General features: G+C 45.4%; 1 protein-coding gene across 11 annotated transcripts in view; it reads left to right on the forward strand.

Annotated features, from left to right (window-relative positions):
- The first annotated feature begins 327 nt into the window (after positions 1 to 327).
- Positions 328 to 16,149, forward strand: part of LOC120022494 (chromodomain-helicase-DNA-binding protein 4-like) — a 30,226-nt gene continuing 14,404 nt past the window's right edge. For 9 of the 11 annotated variants that reach the window (XM_038966421.1, XM_038966424.1, XM_038966422.1 and 6 more), the window contains exons 1-20: positions 328 to 511; positions 990 to 1,123; positions 2,528 to 2,634; positions 2,785 to 3,039; positions 3,573 to 3,691; positions 3,870 to 4,248; positions 4,546 to 4,693; positions 5,367 to 5,536; positions 5,866 to 6,096; positions 6,383 to 6,586; positions 6,862 to 7,070; positions 8,627 to 8,758; positions 8,864 to 8,963; positions 9,236 to 9,427; positions 13,633 to 13,833; positions 13,999 to 14,136; positions 14,399 to 14,520; positions 14,738 to 14,911; positions 15,552 to 15,693; positions 15,940 to 16,071. In XM_038966421.1, the coding sequence (XP_038822349.1) occupies positions 1,060 to 1,123; positions 2,528 to 2,634; positions 2,785 to 3,039; positions 3,573 to 3,691; positions 3,870 to 4,248; positions 4,546 to 4,693; positions 5,367 to 5,536; positions 5,866 to 6,096; positions 6,383 to 6,586; positions 6,862 to 7,070; positions 8,627 to 8,758; positions 8,864 to 8,963; positions 9,236 to 9,427; positions 13,633 to 13,833; positions 13,999 to 14,136; positions 14,399 to 14,520; positions 14,738 to 14,911; positions 15,552 to 15,693; positions 15,940 to 16,071 (3,219 nt within the window). In that variant the 5' untranslated portion in view covers positions 328 to 511; positions 990 to 1,059. The remainder of the gene's footprint in view (positions 512 to 989; positions 1,124 to 2,527; positions 2,635 to 2,784; positions 3,040 to 3,572; positions 3,692 to 3,869; positions 4,249 to 4,545; positions 4,694 to 5,366; positions 5,537 to 5,865; positions 6,097 to 6,382; positions 6,587 to 6,861; positions 7,071 to 8,626; positions 8,759 to 8,863; positions 8,964 to 9,235; positions 9,428 to 13,632; positions 13,834 to 13,998; positions 14,137 to 14,398; positions 14,521 to 14,737; positions 14,912 to 15,551; positions 15,694 to 15,939; positions 16,072 to 16,149) is intronic. The other 2 variants (XM_038966427.1, XM_038966431.1) reach the window with 1 other exon arrangement.

Here is a 16,149-nt window from a genome sequence, read left to right on the forward strand (position 1 = left end):
AGTTGCCATGTGACGTCTTTTTTTCATCCCTCTCTCTTTTTGGAGTTATGCTTATTGTGGGATGTCAGTGACTATGCTCATTATTATTATGGGATGTTGGGTGGGGGTGAGTGTTCCCATAGTAACGTTGGTTGCTAGGGGGGCACGGAGGAATGGGGAAGAGACTCCATGTGAGGGAGGAGGGGGGTGGATTATTATGGTCTGTATGTTGCAAGGTAACTATGCAGAGTGGGGGAGGGGTGTGCGTGTGTGTATGTGTGTGTGTGTGGGGGGGGTTATTATGGGATGTCTGCCCCCTGATCTCTTTGTGTGTGTGTGCGCGGGTGTTTAATGCGAGAGAGGGATACGGCGACGTCGTGTGCATCGCCAGGCAACATAAGACAAATACTGCATTTTAATTATTGGAACTAACGTTAGCTAGCTATTGTAACCCAAAAAGAAAAACTGTTAAAAGAAAGGCAAACGTCCCCTTTCGTTGTTTCTGTTTTCAAACAGTGGAACCATTCAACTTGTGAGTAACGTTACTGTAGTTTGTTTATAATTGTATTTGTGATATTAGACCATTCAACTATCAAATTAAACAATTGAAATTCGTCATTTATTGATATGTTTTGGGACGAATGTGTGACTCGTTTCTGAACCTAGCCGGTGATTGAGCTGGAGTTAGCGGGCTAGCTAACCAAGTGTGGGACGGAAAACTAGTAGCACGACGATGGCATGTCTAATGGCTAACTAGCTAGCTATATGTAGCGAGACTACGCATAGATTGAAAGGCTGATGATCTTGAGTATCCTAGTATTGGCTAAAACAATTGACATCAGAAGTTATTTTACCTACTTAAGAGGCAATTCATGTATTTATATTGTTCAATGCACAAAATCAGTTCTGAATATTCACTTCTGTTTTGTTGTTTCTTTTATTTCCACCTCCTTGCCGACCTGTCCTCCCCGACTCCACGCTCGACCTGGACGGACTCAATACTGGGACAGGACTCTGGAGGCAACACGGATTTAAACTTTTTTTTAGTTAGCTAACTACATTTTAAAGTTAGCTAGCATTATGTCTGGAAGCGAGGACGATAGGGATGATTTTGGAGCCCCAGAGGACCGGTCTCTAATGCAAGGTAGGACCACTTCAACAAATGTGTTTATTGCAACGAAATTAATTTATAGAAATTTTATATACTTTATGTAAATAATGCGAGTTAATCGTAAAACTGAGCCAAAGATGCCATGTATGGCTTTGCACTGAGTAAAGAACTTGAAGTTGACGTGAATTTGAATCTATGGACAACTAGTTAACATACCGTAGGTTGTTAGTTGATACTGGTTGTGGTTAGTTAACTTGGTTTGTGGTAAGCTAGTTAAGCAAGCAGAATCACAATGATTACGGTTAGTTGGTCAACCAGTTATGGAAAAGTTAACTAACTAGTTAAGTAGTTGCTGGAACAGTGGACACCAGCCTCTAATCTGTGATAGTTGAGTGACTGACTGCTGTAGCTAGCTGGCTGAAGCTAACACGTTATCCTAGCTTGCGTGTGCTAACAATGCTAGTTAACGTTTTGTTTTATTGCAAGCCGTAGCCGTTTAAATGTAAGTTTGTAAAATGGACAGATGTTTTTCCATACCGAAGAAATTTACAGAACTTCAACTTTTGGTTACATAAATCATGCCGACCAACCGGCATATTCTTGCGGCCTAGCAAATGTTACCGGTATTTTTACGTGCCGATGACAAGATGGAGCCAGCCAGTTAGCTTGAAAGATGGCAGATGACGACGGTGACTTTCTCCTCCTATCATCGGGTGCTTGGTAGCGCCGCTTTGCGTGGTAGAAACAAATGCAATCATTCACTCTATCTGTACAATTATGGAACGTTTCACTGAATTGTACTTATATAACGTAGATGGCTACATTAGCTGGCGAAGGACAATAAAACCGTTAGGCTAGCTGGCTACTTTGTTTACACAACAGGTTCGGATATGACGGTAATGCATATTCCATTAGAATCCTTGATAGGGAAGTTAAGGCGATGGAATTTTCCGATTTTAGACATAGCAGGCGTCACTAGGCCACCTTTTAGATAGTCGTTAGTAATTACATGTTTTTTCTTCATTCAAACCTCTCACATGTGAAAATCATTGACCATATATAACCCTACTCTAATCCAAATAATAACTTGGAAGAGCCATCTTTTCCAATTTGTTTGTGGGACATCAAATTCTACAATTGGGCTAACTGGACTCAACCATAACCCAGATAATGATGACACGGCATTCAGGTGGCATTTAATTAGACACCCAGCACCCCTCATTTTGACTTACAGACAGCTTATCACACGTCAGACCATGGTAACTTGGTGCTGATTTCAATGCCAACAGTCATTTGCTTACATCTACCATGAGCAATTACATAATAGGTCTTGGAACCCGATTCCATATGACTTTGCAGCTACCAAGGTTGCAAGGATATTCAATTGACATTCTTCGTTACAGCTATTATTAAGCTGTGTCTCTGACCTCATTGCAGATGAGGAAGAGGAGATGTCAGAGAGTGAGGCCCCGAAGGTGAAGAAGAAGAAGGCCAAGAAGAGCCGGGAGAACAAAAGCAGCAAGAGGCGGACCTCTCGCAGAGAGGTAGGCTACAGTGACATGACCATGTCTCTAATCATATCTGTACGTTCTTGGGACGCACCATGTTCCGTTTGTCTGCCAGTGGAGAGACCCGCCACCTGTCGGAAGACAACGGGCTTACTCATAAGCCCCCCCCCCATGTGTCTTCTCCAGGATGTGCCTATGAGCTCCCCTGAGCCCATGGAGACCCCCGAGGTGGACAGGGACGAGGAGCGAGCGGCACCCCGCTCGGACAGCGAGGGCAGCGACTACAACCCGGGGAAGAAGAAGAAGAAGAACAGGGGGAGCACCTCCAAGGAGAAGAAAAGGAGCAGCACCAGCACTGACAGAAACGGCGGAGGAAAGGACAAGAGGAAGGACCCTGAACCTGAGGAAGAGGAGGATGAGGACGATGACGACGATAGCTTGGTGAGTTTTCAGTTCAAGGATGGAGAGAGTTGTGGAGGGGGGGAGGTGCCATTAAAGTTGACCAAATAATATGTCATGGTGTTAATTGAATTGTCATTATGCAACTAAAACTCAGAGCTCCATAGAAAGTGATTGAATAAGCTACCTGTAATCTCTAGATGTAGATAAGTTATCAATACTACCATGCTGAGTTGACTACCACTAGGGTGACTGGTAGTGGTAAGTGCACTTATGGAAGGACATACTGTCATCGTGGCAACACCGAACTACCTGCCATTGGCCCTTTGTCAAGGCAAGCACTTGCCACATGGTATAACTGCATGCGGCTTAAAATAGTCGATGGTCCCCAATGGTGGGAGGAAAGTGCTTTGTCCAAGGCCATGCGAGAGTTAACAAAGACCTAGTAGCTATTGAACACAATGGCAACACTCAGAGGGCAAGAAATAGTCCCACCACAATAGGCCAGTCAGTAAGGAACAGACTGGAAAGAACCACATTTTAAGCAAACGTTCATGTTGAATTGTCTCATCTAGGAGCCTAAGACGTCGTCCCAGCTCCTGGATGACTGGGGAATGGAGGACATTGACCACGTCTTCAGCGACGAGGACTACCGCTCCCTCACCAACTACAAGGCCTTCAGCCAATATGTCAGGTAATGAGCTTGTATTTTAAGCTTTCTCTTTCTTACCCCCCACTCATTTGCTGTTCAACTTTTTTGCTCTCAGATATTTTGTCTCCTTTCTCCCCCTGATCTTGTCTACCGTTTCACTCTTTTACGTGTTTTTTGTTGTTGTCCTCATTACTCACCATCCACCCCATCTCTCCCTCAGACCACTCATCGCGGCCAAGAACCCCAAGATCGCCGTGTCCAAGATGATGATGGTACTGGGTGCCAAGTGGCGTGAGTTCAGCACCAACAATCCCCTGAGAGGCTCCGCCGCCGCCACTGCCGCCTTGGCCGCCGCCAACGTGTCTGCCGCAGTGGAGAGCATGGTGGCGGAGGTCGCTCCCGCCCCGGTCGCCGAGCCCCAGGCACCGGTCGCCCCGCCTCTGAAAAAGGCCAAGACCAAAGAGGGCAAAGGTCCTAATGCTCGTAAGAAGTCCAGGCCCACCCCCAAGCCTGCAGAGAAGAAGAAAGTGGCTACAAAGAAGGTAGCTCCGCTCAAGATCAAACTAGGAGGCTTCAACAGCAAGAGGAAACGCTCCTCGGTAAGTGCTTGGAACATCGAGTCGCAATAAAAATCGCCGTATCGAATCGCAATGCATATAGAATCGAGAGAATCGCAATACATATCTTATCAGGACGTACGTATCGTGGTAATAGCGTATCGTGAGGTCCCTGGCTGTTCCCGGCCCCACTGTTTAGTCACCTCTTTCTCGGCTCATATTGACTTCGTTGTTGATGACAAAAATGTTTTTGTCATTTGGCATAGAGGCCTTCAACCTAGACACATTTCTCCTTAAAACGAAGTTCCTAACCGTTCTCTATCTGGCTGTTCCTATCAGAGTGAAGAGGATGAGCCTGACGTGGAGAGTGACTTTGACGACGCCAGCATGAACAGCGTGTCCGTGTCGGACGGCTCCAACAGCCGCAGCAGCCGCTCCAAGAAGCCCAAGAGCAAGCCCAAGAAGAAGAAGGGTCTGTACTCTGCAGGTGTGTGTGTGTGTGTGGGTCTCTCTTCCATGCCTCGATACATATCTCAACACCAAGAAGGTGTGTGTCATCCATGGCTGTGACGCAGTATGTCTCAAACCCAATAAAAAGTGGTCTTGAGTTGCTAGACTCCACAGCTGTAGTTTGGATGTGTATGCATGTCCAATTAGCTATGACTCAGCCAGTACCACTCAGTTTTACTGAGTCACGAGAAGATTATACGTTTTCAGCAGGGCAGCATCCAGCATCATCTGCCTTTTAAAAGAAATAGTTTGTCACACACTTTGACGTATTCAGTAGACAAGCTCTTCCGTCAGAGTATCGATACATATCGCCCAGGAGTTTGAAATGCTTCCTAGATTGCATATGAATGACTCCACCAACACAGTAAAAGGGAGCGATGAACAGCAATGTCCATTCCATAACGTTTCATTCTACAGTACTTTTATAAAATGGTTAGTTTCGGCCATACATTCTGATTGATTAAAATGTGCGTTCCTCACAATATGTAACCGCTAGCCTCACTGGTATTTCATTAGGGTGCTCGTTAAACAACAAAAATAATGTTGAACATGCATTCCTGTTTTGGGGGGGGGGGTTTTGTTGAGGAAATGTACCGTATCTAGTTTGAATTGCTCTCACCCACTTCTGTCCTTTTGTTCCTTCCCTCTAGTCGAGGAGGACGGTGACGGATATGAGACAGACCACCAGGACTACTGTGAGGTGTGCCAGCAGGGAGGGGAGATCATTCTGTGCGACACCTGTCCCAGGGCCTACCACATGGTGTGTCTGGACCCCGACATGGAGAACGCCCCAGAGGGCACCTGGAGCTGCCCACACTGCGTGAGTGACACCTCCTTTAGCCAATGAATGGCGCTGTGGAGTAAGTGACAGGGCAATATGGTACAGGTCAGCCAACCAGAATGATCAATCGGAGTGACAACAAAATACAGAGGAATCTGGTCGAGGGTAATGAGGAGCTATTGATATTGACAACCATTTGTCAATGATCATAAACCGCTAGCTGGTAGTACTGCGGTATATGCTGGTACTGTTGGCTCTTAAATTGCTCCAGTGTGTAACCATCTTTGCTTCCCTACTAGTCAAACAGTTAACCCTTTCCCGTTGCTCAACTACCATTCACATGAACCCCTTCCCTCTCCCATCCACAGGAGAAGGAGGGCAAACAGTGGGAGGCGCGGGAGGAGGGCTCAGAAGAAGAGGAGGAGGAGGTGGAGGCAGAGCCGGAGGAGGATGACCACCACATGGAGTTCTGCAGGGTGTGTAAGGACGGTGGCGAGCTGCTCTGCTGCGACTCCTGTCCCTCCTCCTACCACATCCACTGTCTCAACCCGCCCCTGCCTGAGATCCCCAACGGAGAGTGGATCTGCCCACGCTGCACTGTGAGTAAATCAATGGGGTGGGACCCGGAGGGTGATTGACACGGGGCACAGCCAGTTACACAGGGTACAGTGAATTCTACTTCCCAAATTGAAACCTAGCCCCCTACCCCCTTGGGTAGTGTATTGGGAAAACAAAACGACTAAATGGTTCAACACCATGTAACATTACCTAGCTTATCTGTAGACAAGGAGTATTCACCATGTCGTTATGATCAGTTTGTCCTGAAAAGCGAGCGGGTTTTAAAAACATTTGACCTATTCACTGACACTTTCCTCCCCTCTTCAGTGTCCACCCATGAAGGGCAAGGTGCAGAAGATTCTGACGTGGCGCTGGGGCGACCCCCCTCCGCCCACGCCCATCCCCCGCCCCCCAGACCTCCCGGCTGACCAGCCTGACCCCGCCCCTCTGGCCGGGCGCCCTGAGAGGGAGTTCTTCGCCAAGTGGAGCAACATGTCCTACTGGCACTGCTCCTGGGTGTCTGAGCTGCAGGTATGTACACACACAGGTACACAGACTTACGCTCGGCCACCACGTTGCAGGCAATCGCACCCATACACACCTACCTTCATTTTGAGTTGTTGCGCATCTTATTTTTGCTTTTCAGAGGCCGGGCGCACACTGAAACAAACACACACAAAAACCGTTCAGACGCTCTCTTCTTTCTCACTGAAATGGATTAGAGAGGAGCGTTGTCGCACCAACGTTCGACAACACACACACACACACACACTTCCCCCTCTCACCCACCTTCTCCCTGTCTCCAGTTGGAGCTGCACTGTCAGGTGATGTTCAGGAACTACCAGAGGAAGAACGACATGGACGAGCCTCCTTCAGTAGACTTTGGCGAGGGCGACGAGGAAAAGAGCACGAAGAGGAAGGCCAAGGACCCGCTCTACGCCAAGATGGAGGAGAAGTACTACCGCTTCGGCATCAAGATCGCCTGGATGATGATTCACCGCATCCTTAACCACAGGTCAGACGAGACTCCCGGACTGGCTGCTAAATGGGATTCAAATGTGTTTTTAGTCTCATTGAGAGTTAACATTTCCATTATAGCAGCAGATTTTGAGTTGCAAGGCCAGACACATAGTCGTACACATTGTAAATGAGTGTCTAGTCAGGATTTTCCCTTCAATGGAAAGGAGAACTCCTACACACTTGATGAAATCTGCATGTTTTGTTTGTCAGGTAAAGGGTTTCTCCTTGTGGTGCAAATGTCCCATTTGTCAAAGCAATCATTTTAACCAATCAGTTGCAGATACACTACATGACCAAAGGTATGTGGACACCTGCTTGTCGAACATCTCATTCCAAAATCATGGGCATTAATATGGAGTTGGTGCCCCCTTTGCTGCGATAACAGCCTCCACTCTTCTGGGAAGGCTTTCCACTAGATGTTGGAATATTGCTGCGGGGACTTGCTTCCATTCAGCCACAAGAGCATTAGTGAGGTCGGGCACTGATGTTGGGCGATTAGGCCTGGCTCGCAGTCGGTGTTCCAGTTTATCCCAAGGTGTTTGATGGGGTTAAGGTCGGGGCTCTGTGCAGGCCATTGTCATGATTAAACAGGAAAGGGCCTTCCCCAAACTGTTGCCACAAAGTTGGAATCACTGAATCGTCTAAAAAGTCATTGTATGCTGTAGTGTTAAGATTTCCCTTCACTTGAACTAAGGGGCCCAGCCCGAACCATGAAAAACAGCCCCAGACCATTATTCCTCCTCCACCAAACTTTAGTTGGCACTATGCATTGCGGCAGGTAGTGTTCTCCTGGCACCCGCCAAACCTGTGATTTATCACACCAGGGTTTCCACTGCTCCAGAGTCCAATGGCAGCGAGCGTTACACCACTCCGGCTGACACTTGGCATTGTGCATGGTGATCTTAGGCTTGTGTGCGGCTGCTCGGCCATTGAAACCCATTTCATGAAGCTCCCGACAAACAGCTCTTGTGCTGACGTTGCTTTCAGAGGTAGTTTGGAACTTGGTAGTCGGTGTTGCAACCGAGGACAGATGATTTTTAAGCGCTTTAGTGCTTGAAAGTCCCGTTCTGTGAGCTTGTGTGGCCTACCACTTAGCGGCAGAGCCGTTGTTGCTCCTAGACGTTTCCACTTCACAATAACAGCACTTACAGTTGACCGGGGCAGCTCTAGCAGGGCAGAAATTTGACGAACTGGCTTGTTGGAAAGGTGGCATCCTCTGACGGTGCCACGTTGAATGTCACTTAGCTCTTCAGTACGGCCATTCTACTGCAAATGTTTGTCTATGGAGATTGCATGGCTGTGTGCTCGATTTTTATACATCTGTCAGCAACGGGTGTGGCTGAAATAGCAAAATCCACTAATTTGATGGGGTGTCCACATACTTGTGTGTGTATATATATATATATATATATATCTCTCTCTCATTTATTTCATTTATTTTTTATCTCTCTCTCATATATTCATATATATATATCTGTGTGTATGCATGCATGCCTACTGGATTTAAATGGCAATGTTGCTAACCAAGTTTTGTCTGTTTGTGAGCTGCAGTCAGGACAAGAAGAATAACGTACACTACCTCATCAAGTGGAAAGACCTTGCCTACGACCAGGCCACCTGGGAGGCTGAGGACATGGACATCCCAGAGTTTGACGTCTTCAGACAGCAGTACTGGAACCACAGGTAACTAATGCATTATTGCCACCTTCTCTACATTGTATAGGTGGAATTTAGGAGGTTCTTCATTGTCTGTTTCCGAGGGTAACGATGTTCTCTCATCTGTTTCAGGGAGCTGATGATGGGCGACGAGGGTAAACCAGGGAAGAAGATCAAGGTGAAAGGCAAGACGAAGAGGATGGACCGGCCTCCTGAGAATCCTGTCGTTGATGTAAGTGTTGACTGTTGTCATTTTTATTGGATTGGCGACACGGCTTGTCTTTTTTATCAGAGATAGGGTTTCTCGTGATTTATCAGGTATTCCTGATCGTCATAAATTGCTCAGTATCTTACCGTTAAAATGGACTTTTAGCATCTCTTTTTCTGCAGCTTTGTGTTATGTCAAACACATGATAAATCCCTTATGGTGCATATTTCCTGCTTAGTGGTGTGTCTTGACACCAACAGTAACTCACTGTTCTTCTCTATCTTCCCCCTCTTCAGCCCACCATCAAGTTTGAGCGGCAGCCTGATTACATAGACAGTACGGGGGGCAACCTGCACCCCTACCAGCTGGAGGGTCTCAACTGGCTGCGTTTCTCCTGGGCACAGGGCACAGACACTATTCTGGCTGACGAGATGGGACTGGGCAAGACTGTGCAGACTGCCGTGTTCCTCTACTCACTCTACAAAGAGGTGTGTGTGTGTGTCCTGGGAGAGAATAAGGGTGAATGTGTATGTGGGTCTTTCTGTTTACGAGGGTACCAGGGAGGATTTCCTCTGCTGGATAACTTGTTACAGCTGTTGACAAGTCATTGATAAAAGTCTGCCAATTTTTTTCATGTCATTACATTAAAATATAAGGGGGAACCATGACTATATTCAGTAAAATTCCTGAGTTGATTTAAACCCTATGTTTAACTTTTACCGCCTCAGAAACCCGGATCCGGGATCACCCCCCACCCCCCCCACACTGATTAGCATCGCTAGCATAGCGTCACAATTAAATAGTAGCATCTAAATATCATTAAATCACAAGTCCAAGACACCAAATGAAAGATACAGATCTTGTGAATAAAGCCACCATTTCAGATTTTTAAAATGTTTTACAGGGAAGACAAAATATGTAAATCTATTAGCTAACCCCGTTAGCAAAAGACACCACTTTTCTAACTCCATCAGTTTCTTACTCCATCAGGTGCTATCACCAATTCGGCCAAATAAAGATATTGATAGCCACTAACCAAGAAAAAACCTCATCAGATGACAGTCTGATAACATATTTATTGTATAGCATAGGTTTTGTTAGAAAAATGTGCATATTTCAGGTATAAATCATAGTTTGCAATTGCAGCCACCATCACAAATCTCCCCAAAGCGACTAGAATTACTACAGAGAGCAACGTGTATGACCAATTTACTCATCATAAAACATTTCTTAAAAATACACAGCTCACAGCAATGGAAAGACACAGATCTTGTGAATTCAGACAATATTTCAGATTTTCAAAGTGTCTTACAGCGAAAACACAATAAATCGTTATATTAGCATACCACATTTGCAAACGTTACCCGAGCATTGATTCAAGGCAAAATGGGCTATAGCGTTATCATCACCAAAATACATTAATTTTTTCACTAACCTTCTCAGAATTCTTCCGATGACACTCCTGTAACATCATATTACACAATCCATATAGAGTTTGATCGAAAATGTGCATATTTAGCGGCACAAATCGTGCTTACACAATGGAAATAGTGTCCAACTACTCAAGCAATCTGCCCGGCGCCATTTTGAAAATACAACTATTTTTATCGAAAACTATTCATAAACTTGACTAAAAAAATACAGGTTGGACATGAAATGAAAGATGCATTAGTTATTAATGCAACCGCTGAGTTAGATTTTTAAAATTAACGTTACTAGACATACAGTGTGCGTTACAGCCAGACTAGTGCCGCAATAATGGCGTCACTAATCGCCATTATTGAGTTTACATTTTTCCACATAAAAACGGAATAACATCATAAATAGCTCTTACTTTTCGACGAGCTTCCATCAGAATCTTGGCCAAGTGGTCCTTTGTCCAAAAGAATCGTTGCTTGGTTGTAAAACGTTGCATTCAACTTCTGTTATAGCAGCTAACAATAGCTAACAATAGCTATTTTGCCCCAACGTGTCCAAATCCTCAAGACGCAATACTGAGGAAATTCCGAAAAATAGCAATATACTCGCATAATCTGATATAACTCGGTTTAAAATAGCTTCGTTATGATGTTTCTAACACCTATATCGAATTAAATTACAGACGGATACATCTAACGTTGATAACTGAGCGTTTGAAAATGGCATCCTGAGGTCCCTTTCTGCGTAATGGTCAGCGTCGAAAAGAAGGCTACCCTCACTCCTTGGCCTTTTATAACCTCTGAGAGCTACGTAGCAAGCCCATTCCACTTCTCATTGGTTACTGACATCCAGGGGAAGGCGGGTGCAGTTCATGTCGTTCCATAGGATACACACAGACCTTTAAAACTGATCTGAGACCAGAGCTTCGCTCTCAGACCTTCGCAGTACCTGTCATGGATTTCGCTGTAGAAAGAGTTCTGGGTCACCCACAGACATAATTCCAACGGTTTATGAAACTAGAGAGTGTTTTCTATCCAATAGAATTAATAATATGCATATTGTACGAGCAAGAATTGAGTACGAGGCAGTTTAATTTGGCAACACCCAGAAAAAATAAATGCTAACTGCTCCCCCTATTGACAAAAGGTTAACCCTTTATCGTGGTTGCTGTCTTGACGGATTTGTCCAAAATCGCGATGTAAAACATCACTTTTCTGTCCTTGCTTTTACTTATAACATACACTACATGGCCTGAAGTATATGGACACCCCTTCAAATTAGTGGATTTGGCTATTTTAGCCACACCTCTTGCTTACAGCTGTGTAAAATCGAGCACACAGCCATGCAATCTCATAGACAAACATGGGCAGCAAAATGGCCCTTACTGAAGAGCTCAGTGACTTTCAACATGGCACCGTCATAGGATGCCACCTTTCCAACGAGTCAGTTTGTCAAATTTCTTCCCTGTTAGAGCTGCTCCGGTCAACTGTAAACATCTAGGAGCGCCATTTTATGTTTCATTTATTTTATTTAACTAGGCAAGTCATGTAAGAACAAATTCTTATTTTCAATGATGGCCAAACCCGGACAATGCTGGGCCAATTGTGTGCTGCCCTATGGGACTCCCAATCACGGCCGGATGTGATGTGATGCAACAACGGCTCAGCCGTGAAGTGATGTGCCACACAAGCTCACAGAACGGGACCGCCCAGTGCGTAACAATCGTCTGTCCTCGGTGGCAACACTCACTACCGAGTTCCAAACTGCCTCTGGAAGCAACGTCAGCACACAAACTGTTCCTCTGGAGCTTCATGAAATGGGTTTCCATGGCTGAGCAGCCGCACACAAGCCTTAGATCACCATGCGCAATGCCAAGCATCGGATGGAATGGTGTAAAGCGCACCACTATTGGACTCTGGAGCAGTGGAAACTCGTTCTCTGGAGTGAGGAATCATGCTTCACCATTTGGCAGTCATAAGGACGAATCTGGGTTTTGCGGATATCAGGGGAACACTACCTGCCCCAATGTGTAGTGCCTACTGTGTAACGTTTGGTGGAGGAGGAATTATGGTCTGGGGCTGTTTTTCATGGTTCGGGCTGGGCCCCTTAGTTCCAGTGAAGAGAAATCTTAACGCTACAGCGTACAATGACATTCTAGACGATTCAGTGATTCCAACTTTGTGGCAACAGTTTGGGGAAGGACCTGACAATGGCCTGCACAGAGCCCTGACCTCAACCCCATCGAATACTTCTGGGATGATTTGGAACGCCGACTGCGAGCCAGACCTAATCGCCCGACCTCACTAATGCTCTTGTGGCTGAATGGAAGGAAGTCCCTGCAGCAATGTTCCAACATCAAATGGAAAGCCTTCCCAGAAGAGTGGAGGCTGTTTATAGCAGCAAAGTGGGGGACCAACCCCGTATTACTGCCCATGATTTTGGAATAAAATGTTTGACGAGCAGGTGTCCACATACTATTGGCCATGTAGTGAATATTGAACATGTAATCAGTATATTAGGCCCTATATGTACTATTGTGTAAACTATTGAGGTCCTTAAATTATAATTAAATGCTTGAAGAAGTCCTTGAATTTGACTTGCCAATGTCTGTATGAGCCCTGCTTAAAGGATGTATAGTCCTAGGCCTATGTTGTTGCATTGGTGGAGTTATGGCCAATTTGCATATATTTTTCTAAGTACACATGTGGAACTGCATACATTTTATTTATGTTTCGTAACAATCCCAATATCACACATTGGCCCCATTTTTATTTATAGAATGACGCATGTTCAACTATAGTTTTTTACGTTTTACTTGTTGATTAAATGTCATTGTTTACTTTTATTATTTTTTACAAGGCCAAATGGTGGCGTGGTAGCCATTATTTCAACAGGAACTGATCAGAAATGCCAACTAGGCATCCCTTTAGACCAATAGCAACCAGCCCAGCCAGTTTGTATAATATGTCAGGTGAAATCTGACGGCATGTAGCTTGAGCTTTGTGTTAACACTCTTTGGGGGTGATCACATGGAGACTACTGCCACCTATTGATCGGAGTGTAGAATGCAATGTCTTTGACGACACGATATTTCAACATTAGAATGATAGAAATGTAAATGTTACATGAGAAATTATATTTATTTAAGTTAAATTAGCTGTGGTTCAGTTAGAGAATGGCACTTGCAACACCAACGGTAGTGGGTTTGATTCCCGCTGGGGCCACCCATACAAATGATCTTATTTTAATTAACTTTTTTCTTTCCACCTTATAGGGTCACTCCAAGGGCCCGTTCCTGGTGAGCGCCCCCCTGTCTACCATCATTAACTGGGAGAGAGAGTTTGAGATGTGGGCACCGGACATGTACGTGGTGACCTACGTAGGAGACAAGGACAGCAGAGCCGTCATCAGAGAGAACGAGTTCTCCTTCGAGAACAACGCCATCCGTGGAGGCAAGAGGGCTTCTAAGATGAAGGTGAGAATTACGGGGGGAAATGTGTTTAAAAAGAACCGATGAAATAGAACTGTTTATCGACAAAGGAAATTATTATTATTTTTGTTGTTGTCAATATATCACTCCTTCAATGATATGCTGGTGTGTGTCACGTTTTTAACCTTTCCCCCTGTCGTGTCCTTGTAGAAAGACTCATCGGTGAAGTTCCATGTGCTGCTGACGTCCTATGAGTTGATCACCATCGACATGGCCATCCTAGGTTCCATAGATTGGGCCTGTCTGGTGGTCGATGAGGCCCACAGGCTCAAAAACAACCAGTCCAAGGTGAGAGATTAGAGTTGAGGGTTTAAAGGACTTGTGTTATGGAGGTAGTTTACCTGTTATGTGCAACATATTCCCGTATTCAGGAAAAATATACATTTGGAAGTATAAGGGCAATGAGGCATCCCAAATTGTATTTCTCATTAGTTGGATACCCTCATTGTACAATGAAACTCCACCTAAACTGGTATGGCTGAAAGTACCATTGACAAATATAGAAGTGTTGTCATTTTTAGTTGAATAATACTCTGTTTTCTCTCTCCAGTTCTTCAGAGTGCTGAACAACTATCCTCTCCAGCACAAGCTGCTACTGACCGGTACACCTCTACAGAACAACCTGGAAGAGTTGTTCCACCTCCTCAACTTCCTCACGCCAGAGAGATTCAGGTGTGTGTGTGTGTGTGTGTGTGTGTGTGTGTGTGTGTGTGTGTGTACACACATTCTGACCACATCACTTTCTACACTTTCCCACTTAATCCCAATGACCACTTCACACCCCACTCAATGACCACTTCAATGACCACTTCACACCCCACTCATCTTAGACCAGTTATTATAGAGTTAACCGTTACTTACTTACCTGCAACTTCCTCTCTCTGTGTAGTAACCTGGAGGGTTTCCTGGAAGAGTTTGCTGACATTGCCAAAGAGGACCAGATCAAGAAGCTGCATGACATGCTGGGACCCCACATGCTCAGGAGACTGAAGGCTGACGTCTTCAAACACATGCCCTCCAAGACGGAGCTCATCGTCAGGGTGGAGCTCAGCCCCATGCAGAAGTGAGTGAAAGTGCATGGAGGGATGGGGGGTATATTTAAATAGTGGTGACCCAGTTGTATGTGCTGTCTAACTTGGCTAAAAGGGTGACGTGATCAAATATATAGTTAGAATGATTAGTCATCGTCCATAGAATGTTACTTTTTTTTTTTTTACCCCCCTTTTTCTCCCCAATTTCGTGGTATCCAATCGCTAGTAATTACTATCTTGTCTCATCGCTACAACTCCCGTACGGGCTCGGGAGAGACGAAGGTTGAAAGCCATGCGTCCTCCGAAACACAACCCAACCAAGCCGCACTGCTTCTTAATAACACAGCGCGCATCCAACCCGGAAGCCAGCCGCACCAATGTGTTGGAGGAAACACCGTGCACCTGGCGACCTTGGTTAGCGCGCTCTGCGCCCGGCCCGCCACAGGAGTCGCTGGTGCGCGATGAGACAAGGATATCCCTACCGGCCAAACCCTCCCTAACCCGGGCGACGCTAGGCCAATTGTGCGTCGCCCCACGGACGCCCCCCATAGACTGTTACTTAAACACAATCTTCCCTTGGGATACTCAACTCATGAGAACTTTACAATATAATTGGACTGTGGAAGTGGTATTAAATATGGACTTTCTTATTTTTTTATTTTCTCTTTTTAGGAAGTACTACAAATTCATCCTCACCCGTAACTTTGAGGCCCTGAACACGCGCAGTGGTGGAAATCAAGTATCCCTGCTCAACGTGGTGATGGACCTCAAGAAGTGCTGCAATCACCCCTACCTCTTCCCTGTGGCTGCCATGGTATGACCCACTTATTAATACATTTGAATGGGAATAGACCATGCTATTGTGATGGCTAAGTGGGGTAGTGGTGCATTAATTTTGTACAGTCTGTACAGTCTAGTACGGTCTATTTTATACAGTCTTAGATACTATTTGCGTCAAGCATTTTCATGATATGCCTTATAACTTTTGTAGTATTTTCCTGTAAGGGTCTATATAGCTGAAGCTCTGACTCTTGATTGGTCCCCTCACCACCCCAAACAGGAAGCCCCAAAGATGCCCAATGGGATGTACGACGGTAGCGCCCTCACTAAGTCTGCCGGGAAACTGACGCTAATGCAGAAGATGATGAGGAAGCTGAAAGACGGAGGGCACAGAGTACTCATCTTCTCTCAGGTTAGTTAACCAACACACACACACACACACATTATCAATATTTTATTTGAGTCCACGAATCACATTACATCAAGAAGG

Source organism: Salvelinus namaycush, chromosome 27 (genome assembly GCF_016432855.1).
Source record: "Salvelinus namaycush isolate Seneca chromosome 27, SaNama_1.0, whole genome shotgun sequence".
In the NCBI taxonomy this organism is placed as follows: Eukaryota; Metazoa; Chordata; class Actinopteri; order Salmoniformes; family Salmonidae; genus Salvelinus; species Salvelinus namaycush.